The following is a 24605-nucleotide window of genomic DNA, read 5'->3' as shown; positions in this document are numbered from 1 at the left end:
TCAAACTCTTTCTTCAGTCGTTGGTGTGATATTTGGTAATCGGGATTCGAAAAAATAAATTGAAAAACTTCATTGTTTTTGAGGATTAGTTTTTTGACCTATCGTGGGCCGCTTTGAAACTACCTGTGAAAAATATTAAATGTCCGGCATTTTTTTGGGATTGTCGTAGCCTGAAAGTTTTACGTCAAAATTTTGTTTTTCAATGCCCTTTAAAAATTATTTATAGCAACCCTTCACTTTCCATTTAAAATGCTTGAGTTACCAACGCTCCTGGAGGCTTGGGAGTATAGTGATAAAATGTTGAAAAATAGATCGTTTTGAGGTACAGCGTACGTTCAATTTAATTTTTCTTTGTTTAATTGTTGAAAAGTTATTTGCGGAATCTATCGGTGGCGGCTCGTAGCGAAAATTAGAGGGGGTGGTACTACTCCAGAAAATTTTTTTCTGAGTCTTTTCAAGGTCATGGTTAAAGTTTTCTGTAAAATAAAACGACCGAAAAAAAATGTACTTAAAAACTGTATTCAGTTTAACCGAATAAATAATAAAATGTCAATACAGAGATAATATTTTTTAGTACTGTTACATAATAACTTAATAAAATGTCGCTTAAAAACATTGTAGTCTAAATAATGCTTAATTTAAATTTCTATTTACAGAGAAACAAGTACATAATTAGTTTTTAATGATTACCTTCTCTTTCGTCCTTCCAGTTGTTTTGGACAGATTTGGGCAATCAAAGAGCCCTTGCTTTCCACCATGTTGTGATCGCTACTGAAAAAAACAATTAAATCGCTTTCATATTCCTTTCACCGATTAAACTAGAAAAGGGAACGAACAAGGAACGTTCCACACCCGGAGTAAAAAAAAAACTACCTTCCACCAGCACGCCAGGGTCGGCACTGCGGAAGCGACAGTGCTTTCTCTCGCGTGTAGCTTCCTATGTGTGCATGCGCACAACAGTCAAACACCACGCCGATGGAACTGTGAAGCGCACAGTTCCATCTAAAGATTTTTGTATCTTTCCATAAACTGGGGATGGCTATTGACATTAAGCTTAAGGATTATATATTGTACAAGAATAAAGAACGAATTAAAGAAAAAAGGAATCGTTATATTAAATGTTATCGATAATAACAAGTGGAAATAGGGGTGCTGCAGTTCCACAGTGCCTATACGCGAACCGCCACTGGAATATATTGTAACGCGTTATCGGTTCGACTAGATATTAAGAAAGTAGGACGCGTTAAAATTAAAAAATGCAATTTATTTATTGCAGAATAACTCTCAAAAAAAAAAAAAATAATTTACAAGTTTTATTGTTGAAAACAAAAAGTAAATTGCATCCCATTAAGTTTCCCGACACAAAAGATTTCAATTTCTAAAAACAAGATGATGGCCATTCGAACGTATGCGTTCCTGGATATTCCTCAGCGAATGTTGAGTTTTTGTACGGCAGTTTGAAACACTTCGTGAAATTGCAGCGATTTCTTCTCTAATCCTTGTTTTCAACTCGGCGATTGTTGTCGGGCGAGTGGTGTACGCTTTACTTTTAAGGTGGTCTCACAATAAAAAATTGCACGCCGACAAATCTGGTGATTTCGGGGGCCAGTGAATGTTGCCAAACCGTGAAATTACGCGGTTACCAAAGAGCTGTCGAACGGCTGTCGTTGACGTTCTGGCAGGATGGGCCGTGGCTCCATCTTGCTGAAACCGAGAATTATGAAGATCAGGAAATTTTTGAAGTTGTTTTACTACAAAGGTTTCGAGCATATCGACATATCATTCAGACGTTACTGTCATTGTATTCCCTTTCTCCTCCTCAAAAAAGTAAGGCCCGATCACTGCTCGCGTTGATAAGGCATACCAAACTGTAACCTTTTCGGTGTGTAATGGTCGTTCGTTCAATTGATTACGGTTTTCAGCCGCCCAATATATGCAGTCCTGCCTGTTTACATACTCGCTGATATCGAAATGAGCTTCATCCGACGTGAAAAGGTTGTCGACAAAATCGGGGTCATCATTAATCTTTTCGATCATTTTATCGCAGAATTGTTGTCGCACCACGTAGTCCGATAGTTTCAGTTCCTGTACAACTTGAATTTTGTAAGGGTGAAACTTCAAATCACTTTGGAGAACACCGGTATCCAGGATCTAGTATTCAAATTTGCATAAAAATAATTGATTTTACTAGGACTTGAACGTTGGAACTCGCGACTTCCAAATCAGCTGATTTGAGAAGACGCGTTCACCACTAGACCAATCCGGTGGGTCACCGATTTGTACCTAATCGTAGACAAGAACATCGTCCCAAAACGGAATAGCCTCACGACGCACTCTTCGCTTTACTCTCGGACTATTACCGGATTTATCGCACTTTCCATTAGTAAAGCTTTTGTATCCGGTACAATATATTTAGCGATGTTTAAGTTTTACTTTAGCAAAGAGAAATTAAAAATATTATTAAAAAAAAAAAAAAAATAGTATTATTCACCCGAAGCGTTTAACAAAAAAATTGAAATATTTTAAATAAACATACAATAAGATGTTAATTTATCATTATTTTCATACGCGTCTATCTGAAGGTTGAAACTACGTTATTCATAATTCATTTTATATTAAAGTAATTTCTAAAATAATATTCCGTAAGAGGCGACCATTCATGAATAAATTTTGTAGCTTGCTGCGACTTGACGATTTGAAGACCGCTTCAATCTCTTCACGAGTACTCGTCTTCAGTTCATTAATACGGTATAAGGATGATGTGAGAACACTCAGGTATTTTTATCGCCGACCGGAATTTCTAAGATCTCGCAGTCTTAACCGTATCGCCTTCTTTGACGGTTTTCAAGATTCCCCTTACTGTAGATATTTTCTCTCGCGGATTGTAGCTCCGTCTTGCTGAAATCATTTGATATCTCTTAATAGTTGATTGTATAATCTATTGCCGAGAAATATTAAAATTATGTCGACGTGCCGATCTGAAGTCATAATAACCGTGTGATATGCAAAGATTGTTCTCAATCTAATAGCAAACATTCTGTTACATAAAAATTTTGACGATAACATTTTCGTCGTATTTTATTTGTTAAAAGATACGTTTATTGCACGTGCATTTTAGACTCCCGAGTAACGCTTCGTTGTAAATAAACAGTGTCGACTAAAAAACCACATAATAATAGTCTTGCCTACTTAAACTACGAATTTTATAGTGAACGTTTCAAAAATACTCGTTTCCTCGCGTCATTCTGTACGAATAATGAAGTAAAGGAAAGTTAAAATTAATGAATTCGGAGGTTGTTACCCGTAAGTAAGCCTGAAAAATTGAAAAAAGTGCTGCAGATTTGTTTAAAAGTTTTTATAGTCCTAATACTCCAGCCGTACTTTTGTTTATTCTTACTTTAAATTAATTTGGGCCGAATTACGTGTATTATTTTATATATTCTTATAGGTAAAGCGCGCTACATAAATGAAAATCGTATCCTGCATTTAATTATATGAAATGTTTTTAATTGTTCATTGTTGCATTACGTTAGATGTTTTATAATTCACTACCAATTCATATATATATATATATATATATATATATATATGAATTGTTTTTTAGAATGAATTATGCAGTACTTTTTGTATAATTAATTTGTCAATTGTTTATGAATGAACTTTGTTATTACGAAGTTCCATCTTCCGGTTATTTAGTATGGAACTGTGTAGTTATTTATAGCTGTAGACTAACTAGTGTTGTGTTATAAGATCAAGAAAGTTTCGTTAGAAATAAACTAAATATTTATTTAAAAAAAAAAAAAAAACTGTTGCAAGTAAACTAAATTTATAATGAATTGTTTATGTTATAATTATTTTTTATTAATAACACCTCTTAAAAATGTTATTAAATTTTATTCGTGTTTCTTCTTTTAATTTAAGTATTTCTTTACGGATAATTTAATTGCGGTAATATCTTGAAACGAGAAAATATGTTGATTGAATATTTAATGTTGGTTGACAAAGTGCCCTCAAATTTTTATATATCATATTTTATTATTTGCTATAACATCTTGTTATATGTATGTATATTTTATATTTTATAAGCTAAATCCATTTTTTCTTTTATTAAAATAATTTTTTATTTTGCTTTTAAGAAATTAAAATAAATAAAATAATACGTTGGATTTTGTTGGGTAGAGTGGAGAACAGAAAAAACATAAATGCTAGTTAAAAATAAAAAGTTGTATAAAGTAAAAGTGTTTTTTAATAATGTATGCTATAAAATTTCGTTTTATTGCATATTTTATGATAAAACATTAACGTAGTAGTTCGCTGTATTTATAAATCTATATAATAAAAATAAAAATAGATTTGTGTTACAGATGAAATGAATTGTCTTTATGGATTTTTTTCTATTAATTTCATTCCCAGTCATTATTAAACTGATCAATGAAGTTATAAAAAGTATACACCTATATTTATACAGGGTTCACATTATACCTGAAAAAAGACCATCTCGGACCCCTATCTCCGTAGAGAAGTAGTAGTGTCTCCTTCTTTTTATATGGCGGTTTCAGTTTCGAATATCGTTTAGTCATATTATTTTTCATATCCCAAGAAAGGCATGTATCCGGCCGTAAAACTTAATCGATATTCCAGCTGGTTGACCTTAAAAAACGATCGGGAAAAAGGTATGTAAAGAAAAAATACTTTTACAAAAATTTGCTCTTTTTGATCATAATTAAAAGCACGATTAAGATTGTAGACTAAACGGTTTACTGCTAATCCAGAACAGCAATACTTGACACATTTTGTGTAATTATAATTAAAAAAAAGTGAGACATAAATCTGGCCTCACAGGAATTTATTGAATGAGACACAAATTGTTGTCTAAAAAAAGTTTAATTCGGCAAATGAGACGTAAATGGGAATCTTAAAATATTCTGTTGTTTTACCTAGAAAGAAATAAGAAAAAAAAACAAAATTTCAGTATCTGAAATCCAATAATATATGGTTTGCGTGGTTCACAATGTAGTTCACAAAAATGTTGCATTTAATTTTTACTTCCTTGTACGAAATAAAGGAAGTATTGTGATCGCGAAAAATTTCTGTTTTCAGATTTCAACTGAAATAGCCATTTTGACCATCCTTTTATACATTTTGATTAGTTTCGACGTGACGTCTGTATCTCGCATAACTCAAAAACTATTAGTCGTAGGATGTTGAATTATTGGATTTAGGACTGTTGTAACATCTAGTTGTTTATCTTCCCCTTTGAATGGATCAAAAGTTTCCAAAAAAGCCCAAAATTCAAAAACATTTGGTTTTTGGACTTTTTTTAACTTCAGTAATAAGCCCTCGTTGAGAGCTTTCCGACGATATCTTATATGGTACTTATTTTAATCGGTTCCAGAGTTTTAGCCAAATGAAATTTTAATTAATGAAATATTTGGATCTTACAAGGATTAGGCACCAGTTCGAATCAGACTTCATCTCTTTTTTTTTTAATTTAAATATATTGATTTATTTATAATTATTAGTCTCTGATTGTAAAAACATTTTTATGATAATAACAATTAAAAAAAATAAATAAATAAAAAAAATATCAGAAGTTATTAATGAAATAAAATTTTATAAACTTCTCATTTTTTAAAAATGTGTATATGTAATTTAATAGTTATACAAGGAAGTCATGTAGTGTCCGCATTAAGTTTTTTTTATATTGTTAAATTTTTTATTTTATCTTTCGATAATAATATAATTCAGAAGGAACTTTACACGGATAAAATAAAATATCTCTAATGAAAGTAGCAAGATTAAAGAAGTAGAAAGATTAAAGAAAAACAAACCAACATACTTGGCGGTTTATAGACCTAGAAAAGACATTCAATAACATAGACTGGAATAAAATGTTCAGCATTTTAAAAAAATTAGGATTCAAATACAGAGATAGAAGAACAATTGCTAACATGTACACGAACCAAACAGTAACAGTAATAATCAAAGAACATAAGAAAGAAGCCGTAATAAGAAAGGGAGTCCGACAAGGATGTTCCCTATCCCCGTTACTTTTTAATCTTTACATGGCAGTTAATGATGTTAAAGAACAATTTAGATTCGGAGTAACAGTACAAGGTGAAAAGATAAAGATGGTACGATTTGCTGATGATATAGTAATTCTAGCCGAGAGTAAAAAGGATTTAGAAGAAACAATGAACGGCATAGATGAAGTCCTACGCAAGAACTATCGCGTGAAAATAAACAAGAACAAAACAAAAGTAATGAAATGTAGTAGAAATAACAAAGATGGACCAATGAATGTGAAAATAGGAGGAGAAAAGATTACGGAGGTAGAAGAATTTTGTTATTTGGGAAGTAGAATTACTAAATATGGACGAAGCAGGAGCGATATAAAATGCCGAATACCACAAGCGAAACGAGCCTTCAGTCAGAAATATAATTTGTTAACATCAAAAATTAATTTAAATGTCAGGAAAAAATTTTTGAAAGTGTATGTTTGGAGTGTCGCTTTATATGGAAGTGAAACTTGGACGATCGGAGTATCTGAGAAGAAAAGATTAGAAGCTTTTGAAATGCGGTGCTATAGGAGAATGTTAAAAATCAGATGGGTGGATAAAGTGACAAATGAAGAGGTATTGCGGCAAATAGATGAAGAAAGAAGCATTTGGAAAAGTATAGTTAAAAGAAGAGACAGACTTATAGGCCACATACTAAGGCATCCTGGAACAGTCGCTTTAATATTGGAAGGACAGGTAGAAGGGAAAAATTGTGTAGGCAGGCCACGTTTGGAATATGTAAAACAAATTGTTAGGGATGTAGGATGTAGGGGGTATACTGAAATGAAACGACTAGCACTAGATAAAGAATCTTGGAGAGCTGCATCAAACCAGTCAAATGACTGAAGACAAAAAAAAAATGAAAGTAGTTTTTAAAAATATTTAAAAGAAATTTATATACGATATATACAAAATTTTTTTATAATAAGTGTTTCGATATAACAGTGATTTAGAAAAAAAAAGACCAGACAAATATGCATAGCTCATCCCTTACACCAGGTATTAACTTGTTTGCTTATCTAAGTAATGAAATTAAAAGGAAAAACAGTTATTTGGCTTAATGAAATATGATCATTAAAAAAAAAAAATAGCTTTGGCGGGATAGTTATGCAATACTGGCTTTATGCCTTATTCCTTTTAACATAGGTTTTGATGAGACAGAACATGACTCAAAAGTGTGTAAACCTCTCAAGAGATATTGAATTACAAATAAAATTTTACTCTTTGAGTAAAATTTTGAATACAGGACGAATGGTGACTATACGTTTTGATCTCATTAACCAATTGTAACCAAAATTAAATGAAATCGATCATTCATTTTCAAAGCCATTGTACAAAATGGCATAAAAATTTGTTATTTTAGTTAGAAGATATCAAACAAAATGATAAATAACAAAAAAATAATAGGCTCATTAAAATTTTAAATGGAATGGGTAGCTGTCACATCATCAAACAGTAAAAAATAGAATTTATCAAATGCTGCTACCTGAAGACTGCATATTTTCAGTAAAAGACCATCGCTTGGGGTGTATGCCAGTTTTGAAGGTAGTTGTGAAAGATCACTATTATCTGAAGTTTATACTTTAAATTTTTTTTCAATATGTATTAAAATAACGCATCAAAATTCTTTACCGTTTATCATTTTTCATTTGCCTGCAGTCAGGTCTTGGGATATGGTAATTTCATAATGAAAAATAGATCTCGCAGTAGGAGCGTCTTTTAAATTTCATTTTTGTGTGTTAAACTGTGGAAAAATTATTTAAAGGTTCCCATACTCGGTTAAAATTCTGCATATAGAAATACATATATTAAATATCATGACAATTTTCTTTAAACAGTAAACAGGAAAAGTGTTTATTAGCTTCTTCTTTTTTTTTATTATTCTGTTATAATATTAGGGCATCAAAAAAGATACAATAAACTTGATAACGTATATCGTGCTAACGTTTAATAGTTTGATGTGCTAAATAAAAATAAAAAATAAATTTCTGGATTAAGTAATGGAATAAAGTAGGAGTAAAACAATGAAAACCAATTCTTTCTGAAAAAAAAATCAGAATAAACAAAAAAGTTAAGTATCATATTACTGACTATTATTTAACTTCAAATTCAATTTATTTAATTAATAGATTAAATAATTTGGTAATGCTTTTAAAAATGAAAATATGTTTGCTGAAATAAATATATATTTCGTTTTGTTATTTACTTCCACGTTTTATATTAAATATTTGGATTTAATAAGTCGAATTGGAATAAAAACCTTAACTATGATCAAAAGAATATAAAGAATCACTTAGTTGTTGAAAAATATCTACGTTTAAATGAAACAGGCTAGCCTTCCTGTCTGTGTTCTTCAAGGTAGTTTAAAATTCCTTCAAAGATTTGTCTTGCGTTTGAATCGGTCGCGTTCGAGAAGTCGAAAAAACAGTTTGCTTATTTATAAAACAAATGTTTTAAAATAATTATATTTTTATAATATTTATTTATTTTTATTTTACAGAGAGGTGTACACCGCTTGGTGCCGAAGGGTGGGTCCAGTCGGAACAGTATCAAGATTACCTGCAGAGCAGGTCCAGGTTGTCTTCAATGACATGCAGCTATATCCAACAAAGGCTCAAGGTACGATTATTAATTTATCGGTAAATATTTAAATCATTCTTGTTTTATTTAGTCAAAAGTAAGGCGTGTTTATTATTTTTATTTTATATATATTTAGTTTATTAATAATAATCTTGGAAACAGATCGATAATTTTGTCGATTGTCATTTCGGTTGAATTTTTAATAATATTCAAAGTACTTCATTAGTAGGATGTAAGAAAAACTTACGGTAGATACAGTTCTTTTAAAATAATATAAAATATCGGGAAATTTAATTACTCTGTTAGAGAAAATATAGAAGAGTATTTTTAATAAAAAGCAACAATATATTACGGTAAATAAATCTTTTATTCTGATTACTATAGATCGCATCAGAAACAGCTAGATATACTCTGCGAATAAAAAAAGAAATTTGTCCTCGCATTTGCCTGGATGGATCGAGGAAAATCCCAGTAAGTCCTTGATCAGAGCAAAATCACGAAGTGTACAATTATAAAATAAATAATTCAAGCGCCGTCTATAATAATAATTTAAAATATAAACAGATAAAATAATATTTAAGTAAATTATAAAGATGCTGAATATATAAAATAACTAAAATATAATTCACAATTCAGAAGAGGTTAACGAAAACTATTTGGGTAAATATTCACGTACACGTTAAAATAGGTGTAGAAAATTCAGGGTTTAAATTTTTTTTGTTACTCTTTTTTTTGTCTTCAGTCATTTGACTGGTTTGATGCAGCTCTCCAAGATTCCCTATCTAGTGCTAGTCGTTTCATTTCAGTATACCCTCTACATCCTACATCCCTAACAATTTGTTTTACATATTCCAAACGTGGCCTGCCTACACAATTATTCCCTTCTACCTGTCCTTCCAATATTAAAGCGACTATTCCAGGATGCCTTAGTATGTGGCATATAAGTCTGTCTCTTCTTTTAACTATATTTTTCCAAACGCTTCTTTCTTCATCTATTTGCCGCAATACCTCTTCATTTGTCACTTTATCCACCCATCTGATTTTTAACATTCTTCTATAGCACCGCATTTCAAAAGCTTCTAATCTTTTCTTCTCAGATACTCCGATCGTCCAAGTTTCACTTCCATATAAAGCGACACTCCAAACATACACTTTCAAAAATCTTTTCCTGACATTTAAATTAATTTTTGATGTTAACAAATTATATTTCTGACTGAAGGCTCGTTTCGCTTGTGGTATTCGGCATTTTATATCGCTCCTGCTTCGTCCATATTTAGTAATTCTACTTCCCAAATAACAAAATTCTTCTACCTCCGTAATCTTTTCTCCTCCTATTTTCACATTCATTGGTCCATCTTTGTTATTTCTACTACATTTCATTACTTTTGTTTTGTTCTTGTTTATTTTCACGCGATAGTTCTTGCGTAGGACTTCATCTATGCCGTTCATTGTTTCTTCTAAATCCTTTTTACTCTCGGCTAGAAATACTATATCATCAGCAAATCGTAGCATCTTTATCTTTTCACCTTGTACTGTTACTCCGAATCTAAATTGTTCTTTAACATCATCAACTGCTAGTTCCATGTAAAGATTAATAAGTAACGGAGATAGGGAACATCCTTGTCGGACTCCCTTTCTTATTACGGCTTCTTTCTTATGTTCTTCGATTGTTACTGTTGCTGTTTGGTTCCTGTACATGTTAGCAATTGTTCTTCTATCTCTGCATTTGAACCGTAATTTTTTTAAAATGCTGAACATTTTATTCCAGTCTACGTTATCGAATGCCTTTTGTAGGTCTATAAACGCCAAGTATGTCGGTTTGTTTTTCTTTAATCTTCCTTCTACTATTAATCTGAGGCCTAAAATTGCTTCCTTGTCCCTATACTTTTCCTGAAACCAAATCGGTCTTCTTCTAACACTTCCTCCACTCTCCTCTCAATTCTGCTGTATAGAATTCTACTTAAGATTTTTGATGCGTGACTAGTTAAAACTAATTGTTCTGTATTCTTCACATTTATCTGCCCCTGCTTTCTTTGGTATCATTACTATAACACTTTTTCTGAAGTCTGACGGAAATTCCCCTTTTTCATAAATATTACACACCAGTTTGTATAATCTATCAATCGCTTCCTCACCTGCACTGCGCAGTAATTCTACAGGTATTCCGTCTATTCCAGGAGCCTTTCTGCCATTTAAATCTTTTAATGCTTTCTTAAATTCAGATCTCAGTATTGCTTCTCCCATTTCATCTTCCTCAACTTCCTCTTCTTGTTACTATTGTTACTCTTTTGTTACTATTACTTAAAAATTCATCAACAGATTAATATTTTTTGTATACACAAAAATTTTGTTTATTTTAAATAAATAGTTAAACATTTCACCGATTTAAAATAAAATTGAAAGCATAATAAGGTCCTTTTTTGAAAGCTAAAGTATTTTGTGAAATTACATGAAAACATAAATATATGTGATATAATGCTAATACAAGTATTAATGGATTGTTGATATAATCTTCATAAAAAAAAACTCATATCTGTTAAAATTATTTGTAAAAATATTATATTAAGTGAAATAATTTTCGCTTAATTTTAATTTAACGATAAAATTTGTTTCACGTACAGTACATATAATGAACGAAAAGATTTATTAGAGCGTGGTTATCATATTTGTGTGATGAAAATATTGTGGTGTTTTTATCAATATTGTAGTATATTTATTTTTGAGGTGTAAAGTATGTAGTAATTTTTATGTAACATCAAATGAATGTAGCTGCAAGCATGCGGCTTGAAGTAAGACTTTGACTTGGGCCATTACTCCTTTTATTCACAAAAGTTAAAACCCTTGAAAGATTCTTATAGTTTTAGTTCATTTTGTTATATTTTACGAGTACTGACAAGGATTTACCACAGTTCTATTGTTTGCCTAATTAAGGTGTTATAAAGTTCGGTTAAGCTTTTTGATTTACTCAGGAATTCTGTTTTCTATCCGGTAACTGTATAACAAGAGATAAATATTAAAAATTAAAAAACGCAACTGCCATAACAAAAACATTGCTCTTTAATATAGGATAATTAAAGAGCGTGCGTGTGACAATTTTGTATTTGTATGTAATATAATATTCTTTTCAAACATATAACATCTCCTGTGATACCATAAGAACTCCAACGCAGGGTCATAAAACTAAATCGGTTCAGCCATTGAGCTGCTACTGTGGAACAAATATACATGTATATACATCCTAATACAGGACTAAACATCGTTATGCAGTATTTAAGATTAAATAAAATAACGGGTGATCAGTCAACTTTCAGACTGTTTTAGATGATCGGTTTAGCCTCGCACGAGGTGCTCGCATCACCTCACCGGTCTAGTCTCACACGCAGTCCCATTGGGAAACCCTTTATTATTAAACAGCAATTTTTTTTTAATTTGTTTAAAATTATTTTATTTAATGTAAATGTAATTCTACTATTTTTGTAATATTACTCATTCAATTGTTTGTTTGGTTCAAACCCAACTCATACAATGATACAGGCTCATTAATTCAATTCATTAAAGTTTGTGCTTCAACCGGAAAGTTTCCACTACTACTTATATATATACACACATACATGTATACACATTTATGTAGCCTCTGATTTTCCTGCTAACATGAGGATTTCAATGTGGGGCCATACATTTAAATCAGTTCAGCCGTTGAGCTGCTGGAGGGGAACAAACATACATACATACACACACCTTAAATATATTACACCCCTTTTTCGACTGTCGTGTAAAAAAGGTGACCTGGTTCTGAGGTGCTTACCAGGTATTGCATAATTATTTATAAAATATAAAAATAAAAAATTGTTACAGTTAGGGGCTTCTTTCTTAATAAAATAATGTATTAAAAAACATACCAATTTGCTTTAATTAATGTATTATTGCCGCATTAATTTATTCAATTAAGCGAATTAAAATTGTAATATAAAATGAATTTTTTAGTTTTTAGACCAGAATTGGTGAGTACGAACCAATAATATAATACTTGATATTTAATTGTCCATCTCTCTGCTGGTCTCCACGGTGGAGTAGTAGGGATTGGGCATCGGCCTAATTATTATTAGTATATTAAAAAATAAATATTAGAACGTTTAAATAATTTTTAAAAAATGCTTTAACAAGATTTTTTAGTTAAACAAAAGTTCTCTTAAATGGATTAGATTATTTTTGCTCAATTTAAATTCAATAGAAGAAAAACCGGGTTATTAAATCAAGTAATTAAATTATACAGCAAACTGCCAAAAGAGATCGCTGATAAAAATGACAGTATGCTGATGAGCAGGAGTTAAAAATAATTTTTTTCATAAAAATTTTTTTGTACATAATATTTTTATTTGAATCGTAATTCTTGGATCATGGTCAAAATAATATACTGTTCTCCTTGATCTGAGTTTTGAACAGCGCCTGGAAAATTTCAAGTAACAAAATTTTATTATTTTTTTCATAATGTTCGTTTTCTCTTTCTCAATTAAGGAAATGACATTTTTACCGGTTTACAACAGAGAAGGGTATATTAATTTATTAGTTTATAGTATCTGCTCGTTTTTCTAATGGCTATGTAGAATAGAAAGTACCTAAGAACAATAGACGCATGCGTCTGGTGGACGAAGCGGCATCGGGTACTTGGCGCACCAGGAAGAAACCAATTGTGATATTGCTTGATGTGAGCAATGCTTTTAATTCGCTGAAATGGGATGCGATCCTACAAGCGTTGAGAGATAAGGATATTCCTGGATACCTAAGAAGAATTATCCAGAATTACCTGCAGGATAGGTTTGTTGTTTGTCACCAGGGTAGATCCTGCTTCCGCTTCAAAGTGACGTGTGGAGTGCCTCAAGGCTCTGTCTTGGGGCCACTCCTTTGGAATCTGGTCTATGACGGAATTCTCGGGCTGAGTTATCCTCTGGGTGTTTTCCCAGTGGCTTTTGCTGACGACCTGGCCTTGGTTGTTACTGGAAAAACTGAAGTAGAGGTATCGGAGAAGGCAAACGCAGCGATACGAATGGCAGAAGTCTGGATGTCCACTAAAGGCTTAAAACTTTCGCATGGTAAAACAAAATACGTAGTCATGACAGGTCGTAGGAGAATATCTGACATCCTAATTCGAGTAGGAAGTAATCTTGTCCAGTAACAGACTTCAGCCAAATATTTAGGGATCTGGCTTGACAAGAGGAGGAGTTTTACGGCACACGTGAATGAAATACGTAAACGAGCTGAATGCACGGTCAAAAATCTTAGCAGATTACTCGGTAATATGACAGGATCCAGAACTGCGAAGCGTAAGATTTACGCTCGCGTAGTTAATTCCATCTTACTTTACGGTATACAAGTCTGGGAAAGAGCTCTGCGTGCCGACAAGAACAGAAGAGCCCTTGAAGGAATTCAACGGCGCATGGGCTTAAGAGTGCAATGCGCATATTCTTCAGTCTCCACCGAGGCAGTACTCGTAATTGCAGGAGTTCCTCCGCTTAAACAACTGGCGGAGATGTGAGTGAGTATAGCACGTGGACAACCTTCTAAAGAAGCATATGAAGAGATGCTGCGTAATTGGCAACATCGTTGGGATGTAGCCGACACGGGACGATGGACACATCGTTTGATACCTTTGATCCGACCGTGGATAGAAAGGAAGTTCGGGGACATAAATTACTGGTTAACGCAATTTTTTACAGGGCATGGGGGTCGTTCAGGTCCTATTTATGTGCAAGACTAAGGGTAGATAACAACAACTGTCCTTACTGTGGGGCATATGATTCCCCTGAACATGTAGTATTTGAATGTAACCGTTGGACTGAAAGCAGGCAATCCTGTGTAAGACGTATAGGGCCATTATCTACGGAGAATGTGGTGGATAAAATGCTACTTAACGAGGATAACTTTAATGTGATCTCGTCGTTTATAACCGCAGTTATAAAGAAGAAAGATGAGGAAGCTCGTCAGGAAGAAACCGCTCGCTGATGACGGCTTGTCGTAGGTGGAATTTCCACCTACGAAATAAAAGAGCTAACCGTATTATGAAAATGTGACTGGAATTTACCTCATTTCCTTGCTTTCGCTAAGAAGTTTTGGTCCAGTCGATCGCAATGAAAAGGGGAGGTGTACAACTATATGTTACAACAGTCCTAAATCCAAAATTTCAACATTCTACGGCTAATTGTTTTTGAGTTAAGCGAGACACAGACGTCTCACAGAAACTAGTCAAAATGGATATTTCCGTTGAAATTTGAAAACCGAAATTTTTCGCGATCACAATACTTTACTTTGTACGAGGAAGTAAAAAGAAAACAACATATGTTCCTGTCGACACATGGCTAATGTTATGATATTACGTTTTAAATCATTATTTGGTCAAGTTATCATTATCTCCAGCTTGTATCTAAGGAACGGTTTAACATATAAAATCACAAAATTTGGTGTACGTTTATATTATAGAGGAATTAACGTTTAATATTTATTTCAATTCATCGCGCAATATCTATTTTATTATTGCTAATACGGCATACACGTGATTTGTCATGTAGATTACAAGATACGGTATCATTCCGGTAAACTGCGGTCAAGGTACGGTTTTTACGATAAACTATGTAAGTTTGACTTTTACACCGCCGACCTGTTTTCCTTTATCCTTGAGCCTTTATTTCCCATTATTATTTCTACAGGTGTAGTTCTAATTCCGCTAGATCCTCCGCGTTAAAGATACCGTACCGTATCTTCATAATAGGGCCGGTAGATCATCGGTATCGTATTCAAGGGGTTGCGGTTTTGTTTCCTGTCTGATGGATGTTTCACAAGTATACCTTCTGTACCGCCTATCGTATAAATTTGTGTCTTGTAGTACCGTAACGTTAATAAAAATAAAAGTACAAGATACGTAATAAATAAGTGTACACTTCGTACATTTAAAAAAAAAAGCCTAACTAAAAAATTAATTTCGGTGTGTTTAAAAAAAATACAATCGGTTTTCAGTTACCAGTTTACCAAACTCGGTAATACTGCTGTAATCAGGAACTTAAAAAAATATTTCAGTTTAGTGTTGAGCATTATTAATGTACGACAGTTGTACGTACGTTGAAGACATTTAAGAAAGGTTTATCGGTTAAGAAAACGGTAAAGAAGATTTTTTAATTTTGGGATAGAAATTTTTAGATGTGTTATGTAGTTAGATAGACGGGTTAACTACACGAATATCCTAATCTCCGTAGGGGAAGACGCCTGCCCGGTGACGATCCCGGTCGTCACACCCCTCCCCGCCGAATTACTAGCCCTGATGGGCTTTACCGCCGGAGGTCGTATTTTAGATCCTTTAAACCCGATAACACAACGCAGTCATCGGTTTGGCCTCTTTTCAGGATGCCGCAGATGCAAACGCCTCGGCAGACATTTCTATCGGTGTATTTACACGACCTATTATCGCCTTCGTACCGCCTTTTCCGACCGCGACCACCTACCGTAACTTACAACCCTCAATTATCAAATTAACCGGTTCGCAGAAGCGCGATCCCCGCGTCTTCCTCTAACGCCGAAGGTTTGACGCAAAAATTCTTTCTATATCTGACTTCAATCAGTCTCAGATCGTTACTCGATCGAATCTTTAAATATCAAAAATACTATCCTCTTACCGATAAATAAGATCGCAATAACGACAATTAATTTGTCCTACAATTCAATTTACTTAGTCCTTCTGATTTACTTAAAAATCAAGAAACGGTTTCACAAATTTAATAAGCCTCTAATGAAAACATCTATCACTATCTCTCTCTGCTCAAGTCCGCTTACAGGTGAATTGAAATATAAAAGGTGGAGTATTTGTAAAATTGTATATTTATATAAATTTTAGGAAAAAAATTAATTTTTATGAGCACGGAATAATGTACTTTTCTCTTGTTACGTTAACGTGTAGAAATCTGCTAAAAATGCGGGTTCTTTATTATGTAGTATCGGTTCTCGAATCACAATAATCGATTTAAAAAAATTATTTTCTTTACGTATTCAAGTCCCTTCTCTTCACCGAATTCACATCGATATAAAGATTCTTTTTTTTAATTTTGTACAAAACGTTTCTGTTCTGGTTTCATTGTATGTTTCTTCTAAGTAACTCGTGGATGATTTTTAAATGAAAATTATATGCTTTATAAATAATTAAATTAATCTTTTATTCTTACGTGAAATAGATCGCGTCAGGAATAGTTGGATACACGCTGATAAAAAAAAAACTACTCCTGGAAGAATTTACCTGGGATGGATCAAGGGAAACAATGGTAAAACCTTGATCAAACCAGAATTATGTAGGAACCCGTTTAATTACAAAATAAAAAAATCTAATGTGGACACCGCATGACTTTCTTGTACGCCTATTAAATTACATATGCACAATTTTTATTTTTAAATGAAAATTACATAAAATTTTATTTCATTAATAACTTCTTTTTCTTTTTATTGTTACTGAATTTTTACGTATCGTAAAAATTTTTTACAATCAAAGGTTAATAATTATTAATAAATCAATATATTTCAATTAAAAAAAAGAAGATAAAGTCTGATTCGAACCGATGTACCTTCCCCTTTTAAAATACAAATATTTAACTAATTAAAATATTATTTGTCTATAACTCTGGAACCGATGAAAATAAGTAGTACCACTTATGATATTTCGTTTAAAAGCTCTCTACGAGTGCTTATTACTGCAGTTAAGAAAAAGTCAAAAATTCATATTTTTTTTGATTTTGGGCTTTTTTGGACACTTTTGGTGCAATCGATTGTAATGAAAACGGGAGGTGCACAATTAGATATTACAACAGTCCTAAATCCAAAATTTCAACATCCTACGGCTAATCGTTTTTGAGTTATGCGGGTTACATACGCACGTGCGTATGTCGTCACGCCGAAAGTAGTCAAAATGAATTCAGGAATGATCAAAATGGATATTTCCGTTGAAATCTGAAAACCGAAATTTTTCGCCATCACAATAGTTCTTTTACTTCGTACAAGGATGTAAAAACGTCCGTGTTAATTATTTATTTATCAGATAATTCAAAGGTGGTATGAAGATGCTAAGTGTAAAAGAAACTAAAAATTAATTCACAATTCAGAAGGCATTAATGAAAATTATTTAAACGAATATTTATGTACATGTTTAACTGGATATAAAAAATTCAGGATTCAAAAGAAAATAATTAGTATTATTTGATAATTCATTGAAAGAGTAACATTGTTTATGTAAAAACCCTTTTTTATCATATCTTAAATAGATTGATGGAAGATTTCTTAAACGTTTCAATAATCTATTAAACAGGCAGCAAATCGCAATAAGATTTTTTCATAATTCAAAATATTATTTTGAGTTACACGAAAACAATTCTTTTATCTTGTTTAATTGATGTGGATATTGTTATTTTATTAGAAGAAGCGAATATCCTTTTTCCAATGGTTGCACATTCATAAGTAGAATCGCATGGATAATTTAAGCACGTTTCATTTTCTTAACGTCGGTCTACATGATTTATACTTGGGTTGCAGCCATTGATCAGACAGCCCAGCCAATTTTTGTCTTGAAAACTTGTTCGGATTTTTTTGAGGGAGCTCAAAAAGATTACATTATTCTCCAGGTAGGAATATATGTAAGCATAATAAATACAGAACAATTAGTTTAACTAGTCATGCATCAAAAATCTTAACTAGAATTCTATTCAGAAGAATTGAGAGGAGAGTGGAAGAAGTGTTAGGAGAAGACCGATTTGGTTTCAGGAAAAGTATAGGGACAAGGGAAGCAATTTTAGGCCTCAGATTAATAGTAGAAGGAAGATTAAAGAAAAACAAACCGACATACTTGGCGTTTATAGATCTAGAAAAGGCATTCGATAACGTAGACTGGAATAAAATTATCAGCATTTTTAAAAAAATAGGGTTCAAATACAGAGATAGAAGAACAATTGCTAACATGTACAGGAACCAAACAGCAACAGTAATAATTGAAGAACATAAGAAAGAAGCCATAATAAGAAAGGGAGTCCGACAAGGATGTTCCCTATCTCCGTTACTTTTTAATCTTTACATGGAACTAGCACTTGATGATGTTAAAGAACAATTTAGATTCGGAGTAACAGTACAAGGTGAAAAGATAAAGATGCTACGATTTGCTGATGATATAGTAATTCTAGCCGAGAGTAAAAAGGGTTTAGAAGAAACAATGAACGGCATAGATGAAGTCCTACGCAAGAACTATCGCGTGAAAATAAACAAGAAAAAACAAAAGTAATGAAATGTAGTAGAAATAACAAAGATGGACCGCTGAATGTGAAAATAGGAGGAGAAAAGATTATGGAGGTAGAAGAATTTTGTTATTTGGGAAGTAGAATTACTGAAAATGGACGAAGCAGGAGCAATATAAAATGCCGAATAGCACAAGCTAAACGAGCCTTCAGTAAGAAATATAATTTGTTTACATCAAAAATTAATTTAAATGTCAGGAAAAGATTTTTGAAAGTGTATGTTTGGAGTGCCGCTTTATATGGAAGTGAAACTTGGACGATCGGAGTATCTGAGAAGAAAAGATTAGAAGCTTTTGAAATGCGGTGCTATAGGAGAATGTTAAAAATCAGACGGGTGGATAAAGTGACAAATGAAGAGGTATTGTGGCAAATAGATGAAGAAAGAAGCGTTTGGAAAAATATAGTTAAAAGAAGAGACAGACTTATATGCCACATACTAAGGCATCCTGGAATAGTCGCTTTAATATTGGAAGGACAGGTAGAAGGGAAAAATTGTGTAGGCAGGCCACGTTTGGAATATGTAAAACAAATTGTTAGGGATGTAGGATGTAGAGGGTATACTGAAACGAAACGACTAGCACTAGATAGGGCATCTTGGAGAGCAGCATCAAACCAGTCAAATGACTGAAGACAAAAAAAAAAAGTGGGAAAAATTTTGATACTGAGTTTAAAGTTGGTAGACAAAAAAATTATAGGTAATTGTTACAAGTCATTTGAATTCTTGATGGGTGGATACCGGTGTTCTTTGATGGTCGGGTTTCAGTTAACTACTCATCTCAGGAACGGTTGAACTGACACTGTAGAAGGCTACACTTCATTTTCATTCATACATATCCTCTGAAGTAATACCTTACAGTGGTTTTGGCTAAACAGAAAAAGAGAGAATCTTTTAGTTTAATTGTAAAGGAAAGATTTTACTGCTTCTTATGAATTTTTTTTCTTCTGTAATTTATAAAAATATTTTAGTTTTAGTCGTCATATGTTTAGAACAGGTTAAGCTAAATCATTAGAAAGAAACATGTCATTTAATTAAGAATAAAATGCTGCTGGAAAATCAAGTGTTTTTTTTTTAATTAAAGTTATTTAAATTTCATTTCAAATGTGAACATGACAACTTCCCAATTAAGTGGAATATTATAAGTATATTATAAAAAAGAGAAGTAAAAAACATTTCCTTTTTAAGTATTTAACATTCCCAAAATTTAACCTCTGAAAATAAAACTCTACATAATGTATAATCCTTTAAAATAAATATAAATTTTTTTTGGAGTAATCAAATTTTATTATGTTATTAAATGGTAAACATTAATGATCCTTAAATAAAATAATAATGTTCTTAGTAATATTCGATTGACCTTTTAAATGAATACTTTAAGTATTACAAATTTATTACCTTTAAACGTCAGTAAATGCTATCTTGATTAAAGAATGATTTATATTGAAGCCCCATGTGTTTGTTTAAAAATTGGCAAGTAAAGTCTGTTTCAAATTGTACAACTTAGTTTTAATTAAGATAGATTGGTTTGTGTATAGATAATAGTTTATACTCTAAATTGTAACATTAAACAATTAATTTAAAATGAAGGCATTGCACTCTTGACCAGCAATTACGAGTTAAATTATTTAATTAAACTAATTCGATTACTGAATGTAAAATTTTAATCTTAAGTAATTTAACCGTTTAGTACAATTTTCCATCGCATTATGTTGTGCACTTATCTTGAAATCTTGACGTATTTGTATTTTAGGATCAGGAGGTCTAGTTTTATCCATAAACTCATCGGCTGTTAGGCTTAACATGCGCCCACCAACTGGCAGTAGAATCCCTGGTTCAGTCGACAGGAACCTACCATCCGGACACATCAAGAATAAAAAAAATGGGTAGGCTGTAGATCCTGGCATCCTCAGTATGGATTTGAACCTACATTTTTACCTGCTAGGTAAAACTGGAAATAAAAGGACCAAGGATCAGGAAAAGAGTCGGGTAATAAGAATGAGTAATCTATTCTCAGAAGAACTGCACTGCTAGTCAAAAACCCATTGAGAAGAGAGTTAAAACCTTTCTACAGACAGCTGGTCACATCCTTTCCTGCTGCTATACATGCTTACAGCAGGCCCTGAAAATCTGTAGGGATATTTTAATGCGGTTAAGAGCACCACATTATTACTGTTCAATGTATTTGTAATTGACCTGTTTAAATATTAACAGTAAAAAAAGTATTGTTTTTCTCCAGAAATAAAAGAGTATGTTGAGAACAGCATTTATAAATGAGCAAACTTCCTCATCACATAATTGTGTGGTAATGTCCAGATGAACGGTTCAACCAGATTTTCATGGTAAAATGCTCTTTTATATTAGTAAATGCTTTGTTTATACTTAAGTATAAACACATAACTGTTTGCAAATTTATATAACTGGTTTGTAGTTATGATGTGCCTTTTATATTCTATTCATTGCGATGTCATGTAAACCTGAGTTCATATATATATATCTTTATATATGTATTTCTGTAACCCATTTCTTCTTTTTGCAATATTTTGTTTCAAATTAATATTTTTTTTTAATGTTTTGTACAGATTCATTTCAGAATAATTAATTGATTTTCCTAATTTGAAATATTTTAAAATTTTAACAATTCAAAAGCTTCACTTTTTTAATTTTTTGACATATTTGTTTTCCATGTTTTATTGGCATATAAAGCATTAAAATTCACGTAAAGATTTTGAAAAGTATTATTTATTTCTAATTTCTAAATCTGTTTGATATCAGTAAGTTTCTTTGTGCATGAAAACTCTTCTTGGTTATGCTAACACGCATTCAACATTACATCATCTGTCGTTCATAATTCTCCTATATAACATTAAAAAAAATTTTTAGTAAATGTTCATGACAGTTAAATTTTATACTGCCATTATCTTCCTTATTATTTTTTTTATTCATCTATTTTGATTTTATTTAAAGAAAAATTGCATCTAAGCAAAACATTCCGTTTAAGAATCCATTTTGGTTCTTTTTCAAAATGATTAATATAAATGTATTTTTTGTGTGTAGTGTGTGACATGCTGCAGTGCGCTAAAGATTGCTCATCATCTGATCGTAACTCTGCATCCTATCTTACATTTGGAGAGTTTTGCACATTCGCAACAGAATTGAAACGTTGCTATGAAAGAGGGTGAGTGATCGGTTATTGTTAATATTTTGCTTTCTGTGTTTGTGTTTTATAGACTGATGTCTATAAAACGTGTTCATTGTTGAGATATTAGTTAATTCCTTGCTGATCTCTGATGTTATAATTTGTTCTAAACCAATGAAACTGAAGGGTACTGCTAACATCATGTTGTATTTTCAACCTCTAGCATTAATTTTTTCTCATTAAAATATTACTTGATATTGGATAAAATATTTTTTCTTACCTTAATACAGGTTTAGGAAGCACTGCTATTAGTTATATTATTAACATTTTTATATTTATTCGTGTTATTCCTGGGTGTTGCAAGTTTTACTTCGGTTTTTGTTTGAATGACTTGAGCATCAGATCTCAAGTAAGTTATATACTTTTGTATTCCCTTCTTTTAGAATAAACTGGTTACCAGAAAAATACAGATTTAAAAAAAATACCTAAAATAAAATTTTTTGAAATTATGTGATTAAATTATTTTATTTTTGCTAGAATGAATTCAGTTGAGAAGTAGCAAAAAATGTTGAACAAACTTAGTTAGCACTCTAGACATATTTTTGAAATAACCAGTAAGCTCTTCAGGAATGACATTTTAAATAAATTTGATATATATATACATAAATTTAAAAAAAATATTATTAAATTAAATATTAGTAATGTAAGAATAGTAATGTATTTCTGTACAAGAATATATTAACACACAGATGTTAAAATACAAGAATTAACAAAGTATGGCAATACTTTGTTTAATCAATTAAACATAGAGAAATATAAATTTAGCAAATGCTCATTTTTTGAAACAATCAATATTTTAGTATTTGAAATCATGATACTGAAAGCACCTAGGAGGTTACCACAATGAACAAGTCAAATGTTTTAAATGAAAAAGGTATTTATATACCCTCTAGAATTATATTGGCTTAAGGATAAATTCAATAGACTCCAAGATGGAATTGGACTTGATTTCTATACAAATATGAAATATGGATGTTTGAGAAAAGGGTCAAAGAAAGATCAAACGTGTTTGAAATGCGGACACATTGAATGAGATTGAAGAAAATAAAGTAAAGTGTGTGAAAAATAAAAATTGAAAAGAATGAATGAAAGAATGAACATAGAAATTGAATGGTTGAGATGTATGGTGGAAGAATTAAAGTAGTGCTGGATGGTACGAATAAAGAGAATGGAAAAAAGTAAATATTTGTGTAATTAAAAAAAATAATATATCTTGTCTATATCCTTACATTAGATTTTTCTTCTTCCTCCTGTCGTATCAAAATGAATTTCAATTGTGTACCTCTTTAAGGGTTGAAAGATTTATCTATAACCAGTCTAACCGTGCTAATTTTGTAAGTAAAAAGATGTTTCTAAATTAAATATGCTAGGGGCAGTGAAGCTGTCTCACACGTAAAAATTTTGGTAAGTGAATAGTAAAAATGATAGATGATATATAAATGCAAATGAATAGGCATCAGGATTCCAAAAAATTAACTGGAAGTAGAAAAGAATTGAGAGACAGATATTGTCCAAGGGACCTGTTAATGTTTTCGTAATTATTTAATAAAATTGTGATTTAAATTAAACATTATTGTTACGAATAGTAATCCTGTGGATGCATTTAGCGATATAATTTTGCTAAGATTTTAATTAAAAAAAAAAAAAATGTGTTACATTATTAATATTGTAATGGCATATAAAGGTTGATGGTTAATTTACTGCGTAATTTATGTATTATCAAATGTGTTTATTATACAACAGTATTAAAATGATGCTTACTACTCTAGCAGTAAGTTATGTCATAATATTATTAAATGTTAATTTTTCTTATTGTAAATTATACTACTATCATTGCTTTAAGTACTCAGAATTTTTTTTGTATCTGTCAAAATATTTATTGAGTATATATTCAGAAGAATACTCAAGTGTAAAAATATGTTTCATTAAATTTTATTATTACAATGGTATAATAATATTAATAATAATAATAAAATTGTTTATTAAATGGAGCAGAAAATTATTTTTAATATGCAATACTGAAATAATGCGTGCGTGTTTGATTGTGTTTATTTATTCTGTATCATAGTTAATTGCATAATATCTATTTTTAGTTTATGCTGTATAAATTATATATAATGATATAAATGCTAATAATATTAATATATTGATCTATTTTCATTACCTAATTAAGTTTAATTAATGAATAAGTTACATTGAGTTAATTTGTATTTATATAAAATTTAACGTTAATTTATGAGTTGTACAAAATATTTTCTTTTTGTAATGTTTCGTACTAATTTGAAATAATTTTGTCAGTTATGTTTATTCATACATGATGCAAGTATGATATAATAACTTATAATGTAACTCTTATTATGAATTTGTTATAATCTAATTGGAATACAAAAAAGATTGACTAAATTACATTGTGTTGAATAAAAGTTTTTGCGAACCTTTTGTGTAAAAGATCGAGAGAGTAA

At 31.3% G+C, this 24605-nt stretch overlaps 1 protein-coding gene across 2 annotated transcripts in view; it reads left to right on the top strand.

The window, feature by feature from the left end:
* Positions 1-24605, top strand: part of raw (NDT-like domain-containing protein raw) — a 212577-nt gene that overhangs the window by 134253 nt on the left and 53719 nt on the right. For both annotated transcript variants that reach the window (XM_075370766.1, XM_075370765.1), the window contains 2 exons: positions 8560-8678; positions 22002-22122. In XM_075370766.1, coding sequence (XP_075226881.1) covers positions 8560-8678; positions 22002-22122 — 240 coding nt within the window. The remainder of the gene's footprint in view (positions 1-8559; positions 8679-22001; positions 22123-24605) is intronic.

This window comes from Lycorma delicatula, chromosome 7, assembly GCF_047948215.1.
Source record: "Lycorma delicatula isolate Av1 chromosome 7, ASM4794821v1, whole genome shotgun sequence".
Lineage (NCBI taxonomy): Eukaryota > Metazoa > Arthropoda > Insecta > Hemiptera > Fulgoridae > Lycorma > Lycorma delicatula.
Note: the sequence above shows the minus strand (reverse complement) of the source record. Positions and strands in the feature narration are given on the sequence as shown.